The sequence below is a fragment of the Protopterus annectens genome, chromosome 8.part1, assembly GCF_019279795.1.
Source record: "Protopterus annectens isolate FY-2018-M chromosome 8.part1, PAN1.0, whole genome shotgun sequence".
NCBI lineage: Eukaryota > Metazoa > Chordata > Ceratodontiformes > Protopteridae > Protopterus > Protopterus annectens.
Genome location: NC_056742.1, coordinates 141,781,743 through 141,802,623, shown reverse-complemented (window position 1 = coordinate 141,802,623; position 20,881 = coordinate 141,781,743). Strand labels below are relative to the sequence as shown.

Here is a 20,881-nt window from a genome sequence, read left to right as displayed (position 1 = left end):
ATTCTGGATTTGTCTATTCTGAACACATACCTGGACATTCCAAAATTCAAAATGTTGACTTTGCAACAACTTCTACCTATGCTAGGCAAAGATCACTGGATGGTAACTCTGGATCTCAAGGAGGCTTATCTTCATATTCCTATCAGGCCAAGCTGCAGGAGATTCCTGCATTTTCGGGCTGGGACTTTACATTATCAGTTCTCTGCATTGCCCTTTGGCTTATCTTCTGCGCCCAGGGTGTTCACAAAGGTTCTGGCTCCGGTGATAGCCTTCTTAAGGTTAAGAGGAATACAAATTTATCCTTATTTGGACGATTGCCTGATTCTTGCTCAAGACAAAGACAAGCTACTTCACCATCTTCAGTATGTTATGGCAGTGTTAAGGTGCCTAGGGTATTCTGTGAACGAAATAAAGTCCAGTCTAGTACCCTCTCAGGACATGTGCTTTCTGGGTGTGAGACTGAATACAGCCTCTCAGATGGCGTTTTTGACCCCGGACAAGCAAAGAAATCTTACCCTTTACTTCCGACAATTGTCTCTCCTGTCCAGGCTGACTGCAAGGACAGTCCTTCAAGCCTTGGGGTTCATGGCATCTTGTATTCTGGTGCTTCCCAATGCCAAACTGCATATGAGGAAGTTACAATGGTATCTCAAGAGTGTATGGACTCAACACTGCCACGATTTGGACACTGTCATTCAGATAATACCTTGCATTCAAAAGGAATTTTTGTGGTGGGCTCAGGAATGTCACCCAAACAAGGGACTCTCTGTGACCCAACCAGAGGCGAGTCAGATCTTAACGACAGATGCCTCGGACAAGGCTTGGGGAGCACACCTCAATGGAAAATGGGTTCAAGACACGTGGCCTGCCAGACTTCAACATTTGCATATCAACATGAAGGAGATGTTAGCAGTCCAATTTGCATCGATGGCCTTCAAGGATCTACTTCACCCAGGACAAGTGTTGATTCAAACAGACAACACAACTGTCATGTGGTACATCAACAAGCAAGGGGGAACCCATTCATACCCACTTTGCAGACAAGCTATGATTTTGTGGGAGACTGCTCTCAGTTTGCACCTCACTCTTCAGGCAAGGTTTCTGCCAGGAGCACAGAACTCCTTAGTGGATGTTTTGAGCAGACAAATGGTGGATCCCCACGAGTGGAAATTGGATCCTCATGTATTTCGACAGTTGACAGTGATTTGGGGGACTCCAGACATAGATCTGTTCGCTTCTCCACTAAATTTCCAGCTGCCAAAGTTTTGCACAAAGATGTTTCATCCAAAAGCTTGGAAAGTGGATGCTCTATCATTCAGTTGGAACAATCTTCACGTCTATGCCTTTCCTCCTCTGCCTCTTCTTCCCAAGGTGCTCTTGAAGGTCAGACGGGAAAAGCCCTCCATGATTTTTATAGCTCCAGATTGGCCATGTCAGCACTGGTACCCTCTACTGAGGAGTTTAGTACGGGAGCCTCCTTTGCCTTTGCCATCAAGTCCACACCTTTTGTCCCAGGCAGGCAATCATTTCCTCAATGTCAGGATACAGTCCCTGCATCTGACGGCCTGGCATATTCTGTTCTAGACCCTGGAGGGTCGCAGCTTCCTCAACAAGTTTTGAATGTTATTTTGGAGGCCAGACGGCCTAGTACAAGGAAGGTTTATGCTGATAAATGGAGGAGATTTTTTCTTTGGAGCAAAGCAAAGTGCTTTGATGTTTCAGTACCTAATTTGAGTGTTTCACTTCAGTATCTTACAGAATTACTAGACAAAGGTTTGTCTTTCTCCTCTGTAAAAGTTCATGCTGCGGCCATTTCTGCTCACTATGACTGTGACCTACCTTTATTCTCTCATCCTTTGTTCAAGCAATTTCTTAGAGGGGCAAAGAATATAAGACCCCCACGTAGAGCTCCTACTCCTTCCTGGGATCTCAATTTTGTGTTGGAGAAACTCACTTTATCTACTTTTGAACCTGCAGCTACAGCTGAGTTGAAGTTTTTGTCTTGGAAGACAGCTTTTTTGTTGGCCATTACGTCTGCTAGAAGGGTATCTGAATTACAGGCTCTAATGGCAGTTGAACCCTTCCTAATATTTCATAAGGACAGGGTCTCTTTGCGTACTAACCCTACTTTCATGCCTAAAGTGGTCTCAAATGTGGCCTTGAACCAGTCTATTCATTTGCCTACTTTTTATGCTGACCCCCAAAATAAAGGGGAAAAGATTTTGCACTCCTTGGATATTCACAGGCAGTTGCGTTATTATTTGAGCAGAACTAAAGGGTTTAGACAGTCTCAACAGTTGTTTGTTTCTTTTGCTTTGGGTTCTCAGGGGAAACCTGTTTCTAAACAAACCATTTCTAAGTGGATTGGTCATTGTATTGCTTTTTGTTATTCTCATCATGGTAAGGAGATTCCGGCTGGAATCAGACCTCATTCCACTAGGGCTACTGCCACTTCTACTGCTTTTCTGAGGGGTGTAGCTACTAAAGATATTTTGGAGGCAGCTACTTGGAGTTCAGTGCACACTTTTTCCAAACATTATCATCTCCCTCTTTATTCAAAATCTAGGGCTGGGTTTGCCACTGCAGTTTTGCAGGGCATGTTAGCAGCTCCCAATGCTTTATGATTTTGCCAACCTCCCTTTACCTTTGCTTTGGGATTCTACCCACAGGTTATGATTGCAGCAATGTGAGATGAAGAACATAGTACAGTTTTGTACCTACCATAAATGTAGATGTTCGAAGATCCACATTGCTGCAGTCCAATTTTCCCTCCCTCCTTCCCCACTGTAGTTTGGGGTGGTTATGTGGTTTGGGTTGTAGATATGGTTTGTACATGGGTGGTTGGATGTTTTCCTGTTTTTTGGCTATGGCCTTTCTTTTTAGGGCCTTCTGACATCTGGGGCAAGAAAGACTGAGGATATGACGTCGGTCATGCGCTTTAGTACCACGGCGTACTGACGTCAGATCTAAGCGACCATGACCGACACCAGCCTAACACTTTGGTATTCGGGCCGACCGAGGACAGCGGACTACCCACAGGTTATGACTGCAGCAATGTGGATCTTCGAACATCTACATTTATGGTAGGTACAAAACTGTACTTTTCTCATTCTCCTCAGCCTGTAGACATCTCAATCTCTCTGCTGCTTCTGTTTCCAAATGCCTGCCCTCCAACTCAAGTCTCTTTAGCTCCAGATGGACTTTTAAGTCCTCTGCAGAAAGGTTGAGCTGTCCACTCTCTGAGTGTTGTACATCTCCACGGCCAGTCTGATCGCCCTCCTGATTGCTGTTTTCTGATGCACCTGTGACCAAAGCTGCAATCATGTCTGCCTTAGTCAGGTTTCCATGCACCCAGTCCCCTAGCCTTGCACATCTCAGCCAGCTGACTCCTTGTCAGCTTTCTTTACTCCTCTGCTGACATGCTTGCCTGCTCTCCCTAAGTAAGCTGACAAAAGAAATAAAGCAATTGTGATCTGAACTCTAAGTATTCACTGTGCGGCTGATTTACAGTACAAAAACACCTTCAGTGATCACTGTACACAAGCTACAGGAATTCACACTACCCACACCACTACAAGCCAATTAGTATTTGCCAAACAATTAATGTGTGGTATGGATATCCCACCACTGCCAAACAATCAATATGTGATGCCTGTGCACTGGCCCAGCAATCAAGGAGCCTCAATCCTCACAACTAGCACCAGTGAGTGGCGTCCACATAGGGCAGGATAACAAATACACACACAGTAAAGTACAATTTCCCTTAAGAGCACACAGAGATCACAGTCAGTCTGGGGCTGGTTTCTCCCTTTCTCTCCAGATCCCCAGTAAGATTCCCCACTGGCACAGCTATAGGGTCCAGATCTCAGCCAAATGGTCAAGCTAAAACCTCCAGCACCCTCTCTGTCCAACCAGTGCTTCATGTCCCTGCCCAAGTAGCTGACACACACACACACACACACACACACACACACACACACACACACACACACACACACTTTGAGATGAGTCATATACAAACACACAGACACTCCTGGGGAAGGCTGGTACAGGTTCTCCAGCTATGCTCCCTTCTCTGCCAGGCTATAAGGTAGAAATTACTGCCACCAACCACTAATGTCAGCTACTGAAAAGGCCCTTAACAAAGGGTGTCCAATTATTACTGTGCAATATTATTATCGAAATGGTAAGTGTGACTGAACAGCAAAGCTTATTGGAGTGACTTGGACAGTATCACTATGTACATACAATGTACTCTAGAGCTTAAATTATCTGTACACAAAACAACCACAGTTGAAATGTTTTAAAATATTTGATAATAAATAATAAAAACACAAGACAGTACTTATTATTACACAGTGCCAGTCAAGAGTTCAGAGATCACACAAAAATACTTAAAATAGTACAGTAGAAAAGTTCTGACATCAGTACAGAAAAATACTAATCTGATCTTCCTAGTTCCTAGCTATATCTAAAAGAAAACACAGTTCTAATATAAACTTACATATAGAGCATAGGCAGAGTGCTGATGATGTTGGATGTTCTCAAGACAAATGCAAAATGCTCTGAGTCTCTTTGTCCTTAAATTGATAACACAGTACCACTGACTCATTTCAGATTACATCATTATTTTCTGTTTCCCGGGCTAACAGAAGCTTAGAGTGTAACAGCCCTTTTGATCTTGCGCCTGGTCAGGAAGCTACAGCAATAGAAGACAGTATACATGCACATTTTAGCAATTAACTCTAATCTCAAAACTAAAGCAAGAATTCCTTCATCCAGACATCTCAGCTCCAGGTTTTGTCATCAAAAAATTACACAATGCTTGACTTATCAGCTTTCCTACAGCATAGTACACTGTTGTTACATTTTTGCAGTTCCACATTTAACACCATTTTCTTCCATTTAAGAGAACAAGCCTGTGGCTTATATTAATATTTGCAAATGACAGAATTATCTACAAAATTCTATCTGGCTAGGCTGGCAGCCTTCACCTATCTTCACACAAGCAAACAGTCAGCACACCCACAAGAGGCTCAAATGTCCTGGACATAGTATTTGCTAACATAGGAGGGCATTGCACCCCCACTCCCCTTTGTGATGTCCTCTCTGGTAAGATCAGACCATAAATCAATCTCATTCAATGTAATTATAAGACCAGATACCCCATCAAGCTAAAAAATGTGTAAGAATTTTTCAAAGACAGATTGCCTCCTACTAAGTGATGGTATAAAAGGTTTCAAAACCCCATTAAATGCAGACAACATGGACTCATATGGAGAAGTCTACACCAATGCCCTGTATAATCACTTCAGCAGTTGTATAGAAATGTCTTTACCTCACCGGATAAAATCAGGTCTTGCCGAAAAAACAGTTCACCCTAGTATAAACAGGCTGTACAACAACAGAAAGAAATTAGAGGGAACTGAAGAAGCAGAGGAATAAATCATTTTCCAGCCTTAACAAACAAGTTAGAGATCTTGTCAAGTCTTCTAAAGCTAATTACAAAGCAAAAATAGCCTCCCTAGCTAAGGATAATCACAGGGCATTCTGAACTGTTTGTGGATATCACCACCCATACTCAAGTGGAGGTAATAGCCAACCTGCTAACTGACAGATTTGGAGTAAACATCACCCCTTGTCCCCTCCAGTCATCCCCCAAAGTATACCTACAACCATTCCTCAGCCTATTGTCTCAAGAGAGCAAGTCATCCCGGCACTCTCCAAGGCCAAAAACATGGCATTAGTGGGACTGCACAACATCCTAGGTTGCCTTTTAAACAACCAAAAACACAACCTAGCAGACCCACTTGGATCCCTGTTTAACCACAGCCTGAGAACTGGCTATGTTCTCATGGCTGGACAACAGTAACAGTTATCCCTCTAAACAAAGTGGGACTGTCAACCAACCCAGGGAATTATGGGCCCATAAGCTTGACTAGCCTCATCTGCAAGGCCATGGAAAGAATCATTATAGACCTTATTAACAAGGACATAGGCAATCTCAAAACTCTAGGCCAAACTCAATCTGGATTCATTAAAGGTAGATCATGCCTGTAGACATGATGGGCTTCTTTGAGAAAGTTACCAAGGCCCTAGATGAGGGAAAGACAGTGTATACCACCTATCTTGACCTAGGCAAGGCATTTAGCACAATCATCAACTCAGGTGGTATAGAGAAACTCTCCCAGTTGGGAATTAACCCCTACATTATCAGATGGATAGCCAACTGGCTCACCAACAGGAAACATACATCAAAGTGAGTGACTTCACCTCTAGTAAAAGACCAGTCACCAGTGGTGTACCGCAGAGTTCTCTGCTGGGCCCTTTACTGTTCAGAATATATTTCTCAGATATCCAGGCAAACTTGGACGGCTTGTGTTTGACCCAGTTCACTGATGATTGCAAATTGGGATCAAATACTAAGTCCCCTAATGATGCTAATATACTCCAGACAGGATTAATGCAGACAAATGATGTAAAATGTAAAAAAATACATTATTATTATTATTATTATTCTCCTTGACAAAGCTGACATCCCTGTTAATTACATTATACACGGCACCACCCCTAAGTGTGGACACCCACTGGTACGTGATCTGGGTACTCAGGTTGATAGCAATCTGAACTTTGACCACCACATATCCACATTAGTAAGAAAATCCTTCTATGTGGCACATCTTATAAGCAAATGCATCACATCTAGATCTAAGGATGTTATAATTCTAAGGATGTTATAATTCCATTATACTCTGCCCTCATCAGACCAATAATTGAGTACACTGCTCCCTTTTGCATGTACCTCACCTGTCACCTGCAACAGTTGAAAAGACCACAGAGGTTTCACACCAATAAATTACAGGGTACAAAAAATAAGTCTTTCATGGAAAGACTGAAAGCCTTGCCACTGTATTCTGTCTCCTACAGGTTGCTATGGGGTGACCTGTGCCTGGCTTACAGGGCATTCTCTGACCCAGCCCTGATAGAAATGTTACACATTTGTAAATCAAACTGCACAAGGGTCACTTGGTCCAGGGATCTTAACCTAGCCACTAACATGAACAGGTCATGCTGGAAAGATAGGTACACCTCCCAGAGACTATCACTTCTCTGTAACAAGCTTCCAATTCATGTGAAACAGAGCCCTTCCATGACCCTCTTCAAACACAACCTAGATCAATGGATGGGTGACCACAGATTCACTTCTGGAGTGACCCCCATGTCCCTCCTGGACAGAGGAAGGCAGTATTAACTACCATAGATCCTTACATCTGCAAACTTCACTCACCTAACCACCAACAAGTGAGGCAGCTCTGTATATATATATATATATATATATATATATATATATATATATATATATATATATATATATATATATATATATATGGCTAGGCTTGTATGGGCTCTAGGGCCATTAGCCTTCTAACCTTCTCTCTCTAGGGCCACTAGCCTTTTAACCTTCTATGAACCTATACTACCAGATGGAATATTAAACAGCACACAGTGTGTGGAAGCCTTGAGGAATGACAGAGCTTTGCCACACAGATACTTACACACCAGCTGGCATGCGTGAAAGATTCACATTTGTGTTGTGCATCACTCTATTTTGCAAGTAAATATGCATTTTAATTACCTTGAATGCATGCTACTGCAATCCTAGCTATGCAAAGTAAAATGGTGCTGGCAAACCCTCTGCTAAATTATTTGTTACTCAATTAATAACCAGATTTTTTTATGCAGGGAAGAGTTGGGGTATCACAAGGCATTAGCTGCTACATACATATCCACATTACCAACTGTATTGGTGAATTACAATTGTGGATGGGATGGACATGAAAAACAATTGCCCAAGACATGATGCTCATATCATGCCAGTGCATATCACCCCAGGACATCCTGGCTTTCATGCTTTTACTGTACTGGTAAGAGTCACCTCAAAACATAGAAACTGTGCTCTTGGAATAACCTCTGGCTATCTGGGAGACTGACAGATTTGGTTGGATAAGAGCATCTGAGCAGTCCAAATAATCTTATAGGTAACTTTCAGCATTCCCAAAAAAGGTGGCCAATCTGAGACAACAGAAAAAAAAAATATCTTGCCAGCCATTCTAGTACCAAGTTCACATTTGTTATCCTAAGTGGAAATGCTTTCTTTATGTTCAGTGATTTAAAAAGTCATATATACTGGTCTTCAAATAAAAAGTCCTAGGGAAGAAAGTCTGTGTGTTCAACCAAAGAAGAATGCACACTTCCCATTAGTGAACTTCTTCCCCTATAAATAAGCCATTGTCTTACATCTGGATTACATTTCTTTTAACATAAAAAGGGAACTTTTCTAACAGAAGAAATCACTCCTTTATATATTCCTTTAATTGAGTTTCACCCAAATAACCATTTACTCCCTTTCATTGCTTAATAGTGACTATCGTGTGGCTTTATCAGTAGCTTTGATTAATCAGGAAGTGACCATTTTCTCCATTATGTTAGCTTTGGTATACTCTAGCTAATTCCCCACTGCTAAGAATTTGTTTGAAACCCTTTTGGTTAAATCCAGATTCTCCACCCAAAAACACACCTTGAATCTGGTAGAACCTACATATCTGTTCAAATCTGCAGCATACAATACATTTTGAAACTAGGAATTTGAATACATCCTTTCTACTTATCTCTTATAGGTTCATAGGTGTGTACTAGGCTAATGGCTCTGAAGCCTTTACAAGCCTAGCCCATAGCATTACTTCATCAGTGACTTATTTACCCATGGTCTGCAGGAGACCCATAATGATTTATTGATAGAGCAATCTCATCTACCAGTATCACAGAATGAGGATGTACAATAGAAAAACTCATGAGGGTGTACAATAGAAAAACTCAGAGAACATAAAATTGGTACTGTTGTTCTTTCGGCTTTTCCCGGTTAGGGGTCACCACAGCAGAACTCCGGTCTGCTAATGATTGGCAGTAGATTTTTTTGCAGGTGCTGAGGTGCCACCTCAATGCCCAACCTTCAACGAAGGCACACCCATTCTACGCATGTCTTTCGAATGCCACTTGACCACGAGGAGGACATGCAGACTCCACACACAAGGTGCTCCAGCCGAGAATCGAATGGAAGAACCTCTTGCTGGCGTAACTTCTGTATAATTAAACTGTGAAACTTATTTGAGTGAGAATGATGCGTAAGAAATTGGCAGTGCCTGAGACTGCCTGTAGTTTATTATAATTTTCTTTTCTCTCAAAAAGCAAAGCAATTTTTTGTGGAATATAACGTCCCTCCTACTTCATAGGTATGACTTGTGAGGCTTTGACTAATGGTTCAGTACAAAGAATGAAAAGAAGGAGAATAGATGAGGGGAAAGCAAACATCCTTGGCTGCTGCCCTTAAGTAGCTGATCATCTGGGGACATAGAAGGAAACATTTCAATACAAGATATGGTGAGAGACAACCATGATTTGCTGCAGTCTTCTTTGTCAAATAAATAATCGTGGATCACCTAAGGGTCCACCTAAGGTGAATAGCATTATTGTTACTATAATTTCTGTAGGTTTCCCATTTGATTTGTGTGTTCATGTTCATGCACTGTTTGGTTTAGATGGAATGGACCTAGAAAGCAGACAGTCACGACATACAATTTTTTCATAATATTTTTTCATACGCAATAGTGTCCTTTCCAGGTCTGGATAGCATGGCATTCAGGTGATTTAAATAAGCTAGGGAAATTCAGGTCCCTTTGTAAGGAACTGTGTCTTAATCACAGACAGAAAAATCAGTTCATTTTTACAGTGAAATATTAGTAAAACTCTGTAAGTTTGTCTTGAGGATCTGCTGCTTTTAGGGTTTGGGTTTCTTTAGGATAGTTCTTAATTTGTGTGTATTCAATGAGTGGGATAAAAAAAAGCCTGCCATGTGATACTAAGAACAAGAATAATTATCCTGAAGAGTGAAGCTTGAGACGCGAATATCTTGGCATTAAGGTTGAGAGTACATAACTCAGGTTATTATTAAAATCCAATTATAATTCTTTGTAGTGCATGGGGCTTTATTTGGTCTATGTAGTATCAGTTACAGAAAAAGAGTGCCAGTGCGCAAAGTACTTTACCGACTTTTAAAATTTTTGAAAGCCAGTAAGGCACTGAGGACTGTCAGACAGACAGCAGACAGAAGCGAAGGGCCCAGTATGTAGAACTAATGACTTTAAAAGCTTTTAGAATCTTTGTTCTGTCACACTTTATAAGGGTGGCTGAGCAAAGCATCTAAGAGCTTTCAAAAACTGTTTTCTGCCAGCCAGCACTGTCCACTTTTAATCCCTAGCTCAAGACTTGATCTGAACAGTGCTTAGATGTCATTACCAAGCTTTTGTTAAAGAATTATAAAGATTGAGTCACATACTACTCTTACAAGAGTTGTACTCAACAGGTTTATCTTTTTACAGAAGTCAAACCATAATCGTTCTGCTCCATACTATACAAGAACTTTAGTCCAAACAGGGAGTTGCATAAATTTGTAATTTTAGGTTATCTACATGCATTGTAGCTTCAGTGTTCAAACTGGCTTCAGTCATTCAGCTTTTGGTCAGAATGCGTCTGGTCGTTTGGCTTAAAGTCTCTTTGCATAAAGTGCAGTTACATATCTAGTCAGAATGAAACCAAGCGTTATAGTCTTAAAAACAGGAACTATATGAACATCAGTTTACTAAAAGCTCTAGTTTGATAACCCAGTTTTCTAAAAGTTACTTGGAAAAGCTATACAGAGCTTCACTGTTAAGAGATGATCCCCAAGGCTATGCATATGAAACTTTCAAACAGATTCATTGATTGAGTGTGATTGCTTTAGTCTGCGACATCACAAAGAATGGGTTATACCATTCTAATTTTACATCTGAAGCCAAAGACAAGAGTTATGTATAAAGAGTAGAAATCTTTAAGTCAGTATTCAGCTCATGAAGTGAAGTATAGAACTCTCACCTTTTTACCTCACAGTGGAAGGCCTCATATGGAAGAAGAGCATCTGATAAATCTCTAGGTGATTAAACAAGACTTAATTTTAGAGGAAGCAGGTAAAGAAGGAAGAAGGGACTTAACCAATAGGACCTATTTTTATTTTTAGCGAGTAAATTCAGGATTCTGTATATTTAGTGGGCTAATTCCAGTAATATTAATATTATTGTAAAATTGCTGCTAGATCTTGTTTTGGTCAGGTTTAGAGTACAAGTAGCTCAAATGTGCACCACCAAAAAAAGCCAATCTTCTCAAACAAGTGTAGAAATCCCAAGTAGAAAATATGACCACAAGAGCTGTAAAAAGGTACTAATTTATTACAAGGTAGGAGCTTTCGTACAACACTTCATCAGACCAGGTTTAGAGTACCTCATCCAGTCAAGGACCACAGTAGAAAAGGCATTAAACAAGGCAAAGATATGCACAGGGATCTAAATAAGAGGATTAGGAAAGCAACCACGAGGAAGGAGGCATTACTTCCAGAGAAATTTTAGCCTGTCTGTTCTAACTAAAGTAATGTGCATACTTTCTATATCAAAAATTAATAGCTAAGGTATGCTAAAAAACTATACAAAAATGCAGCATTCAGATAACAGGTAGTTACATATGGCATGTACAAGCACACATTTGCTGTGCTAACACCAGAGCCTTTCGATTTGTATTCTGTAGTGTGTGCTTCAAGTTAAGCCTGAAAAGAATACATAGTGGGTGTAGATCTACAGAAACATTGGTACAACAAGAAAGAATTAAGTTACTTTTCTGTCGGTACGGGAGTACACAATTTAAGAAACAAAATGAATGTCACAACTGTTCTTTGACAAAGCATATGGGAAATTATGGCATAAAACATGGGAGAAGGAGACTGTAGAGAACATCATTTAAAGCATTTTAAAAGTAAGGAAACACAGTGAATGCAGTTAGCATATAGGGTATATTAAAAAAGTAGAATAGACCAGACACAAAGTAGCCAGTCACAATTTGTACAGTTTTAGGCAATGGATGAAATGAGTGAATAGGTGCAAAAGAAGGAAGGGAAATGTCATGAAAGCTCTGAAAATATGTTTGCTTTGCATCTGCGGAATTATAAAGGTAGTGAATATTAGCAAGCTAGTCGGACCAGATGGATAGCCACCTTCCATTAAATGAGGAAATCACTGGGAAGGCAGTACTGTTGGTCTTTGCGGAATTATAAAGGTAATGAATATTAGCAAGCTAGTCGGACCAGATGGATAGCCACCTTCCATTAAATGAGGAAATCACTGGGAAGGCAGTACTGTTGGTCTTTGCGGAATTATAAAGGTAGTGAATATTAGCAAGCTAGTCGGACCAGATGGATAGCCACCTTCCATTAAATGAGGAAATCACTGGGAAGGCAGTACTGTTGGTCTTTGAATTATAAAGGTAGTGAATATTAGCAAGCTAGTCGGACCAGATGGATAGCCACCTTCCATTAAATGAGGAAATCACTGGGAAGGCAGTACTGTTGGAATTATAAAGGTAGTGAATATTAGCAAGCTAGTCGGACCAGATGGATAGCCACCTTCCATTAAATGAGGAAATCACTGGGAAGGCAGTACTGTTGGTCTTTGCGGAATTATAAAGGTAGTGAATATTAGCAAGCTAGTCGGACCAGATGGATAGCCACCTTCCATTAAATGAGGAAATCACTGGGAAGGCAGTACTGTTGGTCTTTGCGGAATTATAAAGGTAGTGAATATTAGCAAGCTAGTCGGACCAGATGGATAGCCACCTTCCATTAAATGAGGAAATCACTGGGAAGGCAGTACTGTTGGTCGAATTATAAAGGTAGTGAATATTAGCAAGCTAGTCGGACCAGATGGATAGCCACCTTCCATTAAATGAGGAAATCACTGGGAAGGCAGTACTGTTGGTCTTTGCGGAATTATAAAGGTAGTGAATATTAGCAAGCTAGTCGGACCAGATGGATAGCCACCTTCCATTAAATGAGGAAATCACTGGGAAGGCAGTACTGTTGGTCTTTGGAATTATAAAGGTAGTGAATATTAGCAAGCTAGTCGGACCAGATGGATAGCCACCTTCCATTAAATGAGGAAATCACTGGGAAGGCAGTACTGTTGGTCTTTATGAATTATATGAATATTAGCAAGCTAGTCGGACCAGATGGATAGCCACCTTCCATTAAATGAGGAAATCACTGGGAAGGCAGTACTGTTGGTCTTTGAATTATAAAGGTAGTGAATATTAGCAAGCTAGTCGGACCAGATGGATAGCCACCTTCCATTAAATGAGGAAATCACTGGGAAGGCAGTACTGTTGGTCTTTATGAATTATAAAGGTAGTGAATATTAGCAAGCTAGTCGGACCAGATGGATAGCCACCTTCCATTAAATGAGGAAATCACTGGGAAGGCAGTACTGTTGGTCTTTATGAATTATAAAGGTAGTGAATATTAGCAAGCTAGTCGGACCAGATGGATAGCCACCTTCCATTAAATGAGGAAATCACTGGGAAGGCAGTACTGTTGGTCTTTGCGGAATTATAAAGGTAATGAATATTAGCAAGCTAGTCGGACCAGATGGATAGCCACCTTCCATTAAATGAGGAAATCACTGGGAAGGCAGTACTGTTGGTCTTTGCAGAATTATAAAGATAGTGAATATTAGCAAGCTAGTCTGACCAGATGGACGTTCACATTCCATTAATTGAGGAAATCACTGGGAAGGCAGTACTGTTGTTCTTTCCTGATCACAAATCACTATATACAGGTCTCATTTCGGGCAACAGAAGGAGGGCATCTGTAGCCATACCTCAGAAATGAGCAGAAGGATTGATAATTACATAAATGCTTATGTCCACAGTAGAGAAATTTAGCTAAGGAGTTACTAAGAGAAGGAAGTGGAGTGAGTCTATCAGTTCCAGTACATTCTAAAACACTGGGCAGTAAACGGCCACAGGAAGGAGACCACAGCAATTATGTTACATGTTTTCAGCTGGTTGATTAATGGTAGAGCATACAGATGTACCTGATAATTGTTTACTGCATTTTTACAGGTATATCCAAGTTAGTTACTGATTAATAAATATTTGGTCTGGACACTAGGAAGACTTCCTTACTTTTCATGTTATACTAATAAGCCTACAAGAACAGAAGGTGTTAGAGTATGTGATGGAAACTGAAGAAGAAAGAAGGCAGATGTAGCAAGGATGAAAGAATGGGGACATGAAATACAGACAATGTGAGCAATCTTTGAAATATATCATCAAGTATGTCAGATAAAGAAGGTGCATATGAAAAAGCTTGCTCTTCTGAATCAATGAAAATTCTGACATATCTAAAAATGCTGAATTGTCCAGAAATAGTCAGAATGTGGTACAAAAAATGGAGCTATTTCCACAGTTTATGGCTCATAATGTGTAGTCTTTTGCTGAAGATGACACAATCAGCAGTTTCATTCTTTGACCTAAAATGGAAATGCTTAAAATCTGCTCCCAGTTTGAAATGTTAGGACTCACAATGCCAAGTCCTGACATGCTGAAAAATGAAGACTGGAAATGCCTGAAAAGAGTGAACATTGAACATTGCTCTTCTCCTTTAAACTTATTGTTTTGCAGGTGGATGTCCCTGTGCCCCCCCCCCCCAGCCAAACGTATATATATACCAAATCTAAGATCACCATGAGGGAATATTCTGATAAATGGCAATCTCAGACTTAGTATATGTAAATCTGGATTTTCTGCCATCCATCCTAAGACTCAAAATGCAGAGTCTTGACATTTCAAACTGTTAACTTACAATTTGGAGCAAAGTTTCAGATTGACATTCATGTTAATGGTATAGTGGAAGAGGATTGTGCAGCTGCCAGTAGCCAGAGGTATGTAAGTGTTCAAAGAAGGGCTGGCTGTGGCAGGATCAAGAGATGTACTGTAGTATATGAAAATGTTCCCACTGAGTGGAGGCTCACCTGAGGCTGCAGACTTGGTAGCTAGCGTTCCACATAATAACACTAAGAAATATCCAAAGCTGTTTTCACTGGAGACCAGATGAAACAGGTGAAGTAGGATATGGCTGCACAAGATCATGTAAGAGAGTTATGAAGAGGTCACTGAACATAAACAGTGGTGAAAAAGAAGCTATGAAAACTGTTTCTTCACAGAGAGGATTGCGCATCACTGTAGTAGAGTACTGGCAAGGATGATGGAGAAAGATTGCATGGAGGCATTTAGGAGGAGTAATGTCAGGTGTAGAAAGGGGTGGCCACGGTGGTGCAGTGGTTAGCATTGCTGCCTCACAGCAAGAGGTTCTCTGGTTCGATCCTTGGCTGGGGTGCCTTCTGTGTGGAGTCTGCATCTCCTCCCTGTGGTCGTGTGAGTTTCCTCCAGGTGCTCCGGTTTCCTCCCACATCCCAAATACATGCTGTAGGTGGATTGGACACTCTAAATTGGCCCTAGGTGTGAGTGTGTGCATGCGTGTGCCTTCTGTGGAAGGTTGGGTGCCGGGCTGGCAACTCAACACTGTAAAACTCCAGTGCCAATCATGAGCGGACAAGGTGATCCACTGTGGTGACCCCTAACCGGGAAAAGCCGAAAGAAGAAGAAGAAGAATGTCAGGTGTAGAAAGGGTAAGAAAGAGGGAAGGGGTGGATGGAAGGTGCAGTGTTAAATGCACATAAACAGCAGAACACTTCATAGAAGGGCTCCCATTTGTAGCCTGCATGTTGTGAATATTGATAACTGAAAAACTCAGCTTTTCTTGATTTTTTTGTTTGTTTGTTTTTTGGGGGAGGGGGTTTTGTCTATGAAGTGGAGAAACCTCAGAGTTCATATATAGGGATAGGCGGTATAGGGGCAAAGCTCCCAAGTGGGGTACAGGGAAGCTTGGCTATGGGAAAATGCAAGTAAAAATAAGCATTGCATGTATCAGCATTCACTACATGCTGAGTCACACATGTGTCATGTAGCCCCATAGAAGACAAGTTCCACTGATGAATGTGTAGTGCAGTGAGACACAGTATTTATCTTTCCTGTCAAATACGTTTGTTAGAACAGAGTTAGCTGAATTAACTGCAAGTTTAGTTCTAATGTGTCAGCATAACATGCCAATAGTTATCAATATAAATGCCAAACACAATGACAAGACAAAGAGAAAGAGATGCATAGTGTAGGTAGGGGTATGCAGAAATGCCTGAAGGTGTACCAACCACACTCCTGCTTATATTTTTGTCATAATAAAAAACAGGGCAAAATGTCCACTGTACCCTTGAAACGTTTAAGCAATATCTGAAATAACTCATTCATAAGGAATCCACTTTTGTTTGCTTTTGTTTACTGGGAATGTCCAGCTGGACACAACGCCTCTTTACAATGGATGCCCAGGGAGAAAAGCTCCATATACATACAATTAAGGAACAATAGATTGACCAGTCACAATGTTCATATTCTACATAAATCCTAAGAGATCATATGTGTACAATAGTAATATATAAGATGTTATGCATCTGTATGTAATATTAAGACATGCTAATACAAAAGGCTCATGAATACACTTAATATATATTAGGAATAGTACAATGCTGCAGTTTCAGTACTTAGGTGTTTCAACAGAATTTTAAGTACAGCATCTGTTATGGTGACAGTGATAGTTGGTAATCTTATCCTGGAGAGTAACATCGGCAGTGTCAAGAGTTAAGGACTTGTTATTTTAGTTGAGTTTTGAAGACTACAGTGTGCTTTTAGTGAGTCTAATAGGGAGTGGGATAGAGTTCCAGACCTTGGAGACATGACTGGAATCCATAGCATCTCCGGCTATGTTGTTGGACCTTTGAACCCTGAGGAGATGTTTACCACTAGAGTTGCTAGTTTTAGGTGTACTTTCTAGCAAAGAGCCTAGGCAGGACACCTCTTAGGATGATGCACTACTCTGTGTGCTATTTATGGTTGACAGGGAGTGAAGTGGCTGTAGCCAGATGAGGTGCTTAGCGACAATGCAGTGATGAGTAGAGTGTGCTTTACTGGATGTAAATGTGCCTGTTTTTATCATAGCACTGCTCAAGCTTGCTCATCTGTGTGGCCTGGAAGTTTTTGAAAATTGGTGAGACATATAGGCGTGTTGGAAGAAAATATGAGGAGATAGGGGATGTTCTGCTACTTTCACTGAAGTAGTGGTTTAAGTCTGTATAAGATACACAGCTTTTGACATATTTTTGATAGCTTGTTATGTATGTTAGTGAAATTTCAAGTTATCATAAGCAGTAACACCTATTAGGTTAGTAGTGGGGACTACTTTAATTATTATATTGCTGGAGGAGGTAATTTTTAAGTTTTTTTTTTTTTGCAATCACTATTGAACTTAGTGATAAAAAGCTGTAAATATGTCTTCTTTGGATTCTGGATAAGGTTGGATTTGGTCAGCCAGGTTGTGATGGAGGTGAGGGGGTCCTGAGTGAGTCATTGAAGGTGAGTAGGATTCTGGGCTGAACCTATGAGAGTAGAATCATCAACATATTGGATCAGGTTGGCATGTTTAGCAGCTGCGAACAAATTGTTAATAAATATGTTGAACAGCAGGGGCCGAGGTATTTATCCTTGGTGTACACCGACAGATACCAGTAGAAAGATAGAGTAGCTTGATTGTCATTTAACAGATTGTGATCTGCCTGACAAGTAAGATTTGAAACCAGGAGAAGGTGAGATGGAATAGACCCAAGAATGTTAGCTGAAACAGTAGCTTGTAGTGGGAGGCTGTATTAGAGGCTTTTGATAAGATCTAAGAGCAGTGTGGATACAATAATACTTGTGTTGTGCCTTTTTTTTTTTTTTATTGATCGTCTTTATGAAGGACAGTAAAATAGTAATAGGGCTGTAATTTAGCCTGAAACCATGCTGGGTAGGAGAGAATATTGTCAAGGATATGTTTAAGTAGCTGAGTGTGGATGCATTTCTCCAGGATTTTAGACAATGGGGAAAAGTATGGCTATGAGTCAGTAGTCGGAGAATTCAGTGATGTTGCCTCCTTTGTGAAGAAGCAAAATATAAGATTCCTTCCAGAGGAAGGGTACATAAGATTCCTGTATAGATCTATTTATGAGACTAGAGATGGCTTCAGCTTCAATTTTGACATTTTGTTGCCTCGTAAGTTATCAATAGCTAAGGTGGTGGGTTTAAGTTTGAGGAGGTACTTATTTATGATACAGAGGAGGGCAAAGCTGAGGAAAAAGACATTAGAATTGTTGATAATTATTTTTAGTGAGTAATGAATTTATGGTGTTTATAAAGTAAGAGTCAAACAGAGTGGTCGTACTGTCTCGATCCATATCAGACCATGGGTTGAGCTCTTGACTTCTACCAAGGGTTTAGATTTTTTTGATTGAACCCAGGTCTTTTTTTTTTTTTTTTTTTTATGATGAATGTTTTATGAGTCAAAGTAGTAGTGCATTTTGTCTATTTTGACTTTTTTTGGTAAGATTGTGGAGGTATCTGAAGCTTTAATGGACGATTTTGTTGCCGGTTTATTCATGTATTATCATTTTTAAGCATGGGCATTTTGGTGTCAAAAGACAAACAGAAGATGGTGTTATGCTTGACTCTCTTTCTTCTAGTTAGATTGTGATTATTTAGTACAGTAAGGAAAACTGTAATGAAGAGAAGAATCCCAACATCTAGAAGAATCGTTATATATAGATTCCAACTGATAGATTTTAGAGTGCATATGCATGTGTTGATATTAAACAAGCAATAATGCCCGACAGGGTGTGTGTTAATGTGTAATTAATGCTTGGCCAAGGTGTTATGAGGCCCGATGCCACACACACACACACACACACACACACACACACACACACACACACACACACACACACACACACACTCTCTCTTCTGCTTTTATATACGCATTCACTCACACACACACACACAATAACATAAACACACATACACATGATCATCTGTCTCTCTCTCTTATCTTCATACACACACACTCCCAATCTCTCTCTCTCTCTCTCTCTCTCTCTCACACACACACACACACACACACACACACACACACACACACACACACACACACACACACACACGCACACACTTTTTATTTGACACTCGCTAAACAGAAAAAGCGCTGCTTAGCCAGTGTTATATAGTAGCTTAACTGATCTTTCTCTCACACTCATACAGGCATACACTTTCACACACTAACACATAAACACACTTTTTTTATTTTACTTTTATTTTATTGTACAGATGCTAAACCGCAAAAGTGCTGCATATCAAGCGTAAAATAGTAGCTCAACTGATCTCTCTCACACTCACACACATGCTTTCACACACAAACACGTACACACATTTTTTTTTATTTTTATTTTGCATTCACTAAACAGCAAAAGCACTGCTTAGCGAGTGTAAAATAATGGTGGCCATTCTGTTTTCTCAGTCCAAGCTCCACAGTGGCTTGATATGATGCCATGAAGTGGCGGACTTGTTTTTCAGCGGGCGTTACTTGTACATTAATACCCTGCTGGAAAACGCTTGTTCTCCGATCAGGGTACTGATTTACACATTCTCTAAAGTTGGTTAGATTATGTGCTTCAATAAAGTTATGTTTTTGGGCACATGGGTAGCACTTCTAATTGCAAAGATGGGGAGGTGATCGCTAACTGTGTCTCGTAAGGTTCCTGAGTATGATATTTTGTTTAGATTTGGTGGTAAGTATCCATTCCAGAACAAATTTATTTCTGGGCTTGTTGAACCTAGTTGGTGTTTAAGTAATTAGAGTGTAACAAAATAAATTTAGTGATATGGTGGGGGAGTCAAGAGTGAAGGAGAGACAATCTATGTTTGGTTTTATAAGGGATATTTCATGTGATTCAGAAAAGAATATCTTCCATAGAAGAGACATTTGTTTCAAACAAATGCTCCTGTTTTGAGATACAGGGTAAATAAATTGTCTTTGCATAAGTATTAACCTCTCTGATATATAAGGTATTGCATAGCACACCACTAACATATATAAATGTGTATACACAAAGATATGTATATGTCATTGTATATTGTGCAATGCTTATACTAGTGTTCGTTTATATAATGTATATTACTCAAAACATCTCAACTAACTATATTACTTCATGCTACGTGTATTGTTGCTAATTGCACTCACTTTCAACCCTTGTATATGTATTTTATACATGAATGCCTTGTTCTGCATATATACTCTAACATTTTATACCCGAATCATGACTGAAATTGGTCTACTGGTTACTAGACAGTTTCAAGACTGAGTAACAGTGGAGTTCAGCAAATCATACAAAGGAAAAAGCCTAAAAATAAGAGCCTACATCCAAAATAGGTGCAGTTTTTCAGGAAGTCATGCAAAGAGGAAAATTAAGCCTGAACACAGGTACAGGCGAGAGATTTGTTACACAGACAACAGAGTAGTTAGAGATGGGATTGAGTTGAAGAGTAATCTGGATCTACATTTATCAAAGTGTGATATATTAAAAAATAAGTGTCATGTGGAATTCAAAACTGTACAGATACTGGTTTGAGTATAAATGGGATGGTGTTTCTCCATGAAATATGCATTTGTACATATAGTTCATTTATATATTTTTTCTTGCAGCTGGTTAAGGAAACAGCTTTATTCTGTAGACCAGACAAGAAGGAGCAGGTCAGTGATTTTTTTCTCTTTCATTAGATGCATTTTACTTCACCAATATTTAAATGGAGAATAAGTTATATATCTTTTACTTATAGTATGCCTTGCACATCTAAGAGTTACATTTTGGGTCTGTCTGAAATGGATATATTGCTTTTATGATGATGATCTATGAGTCAGTAAATAGAAGAAACACCACTGAAACTGGAATGTTTCATCATAATGATCACTGCTGGCAGTATGAAAGAACAAGCA

At 40.0% G+C, this 20,881-nt stretch overlaps 1 protein-coding gene across 2 annotated transcripts in view; it reads left to right on the top strand.

Moving 5' to 3' along the window:
- PLCG2 (phospholipase C gamma 2) overlaps window positions 1-20,881 on the top strand; it is a 1,878,649-nt gene that overhangs the window by 974,883 nt on the left and 882,885 nt on the right. For both annotated transcript variants that reach the window (XM_044081788.1, XM_044081789.1), the window contains exon 6: window positions 20,591-20,638. In XM_044081788.1, coding sequence (XP_043937723.1) covers window positions 20,591-20,638 — 48 coding nt within the window. The remainder of the gene's footprint in view (window positions 1-20,590; window positions 20,639-20,881) is intronic.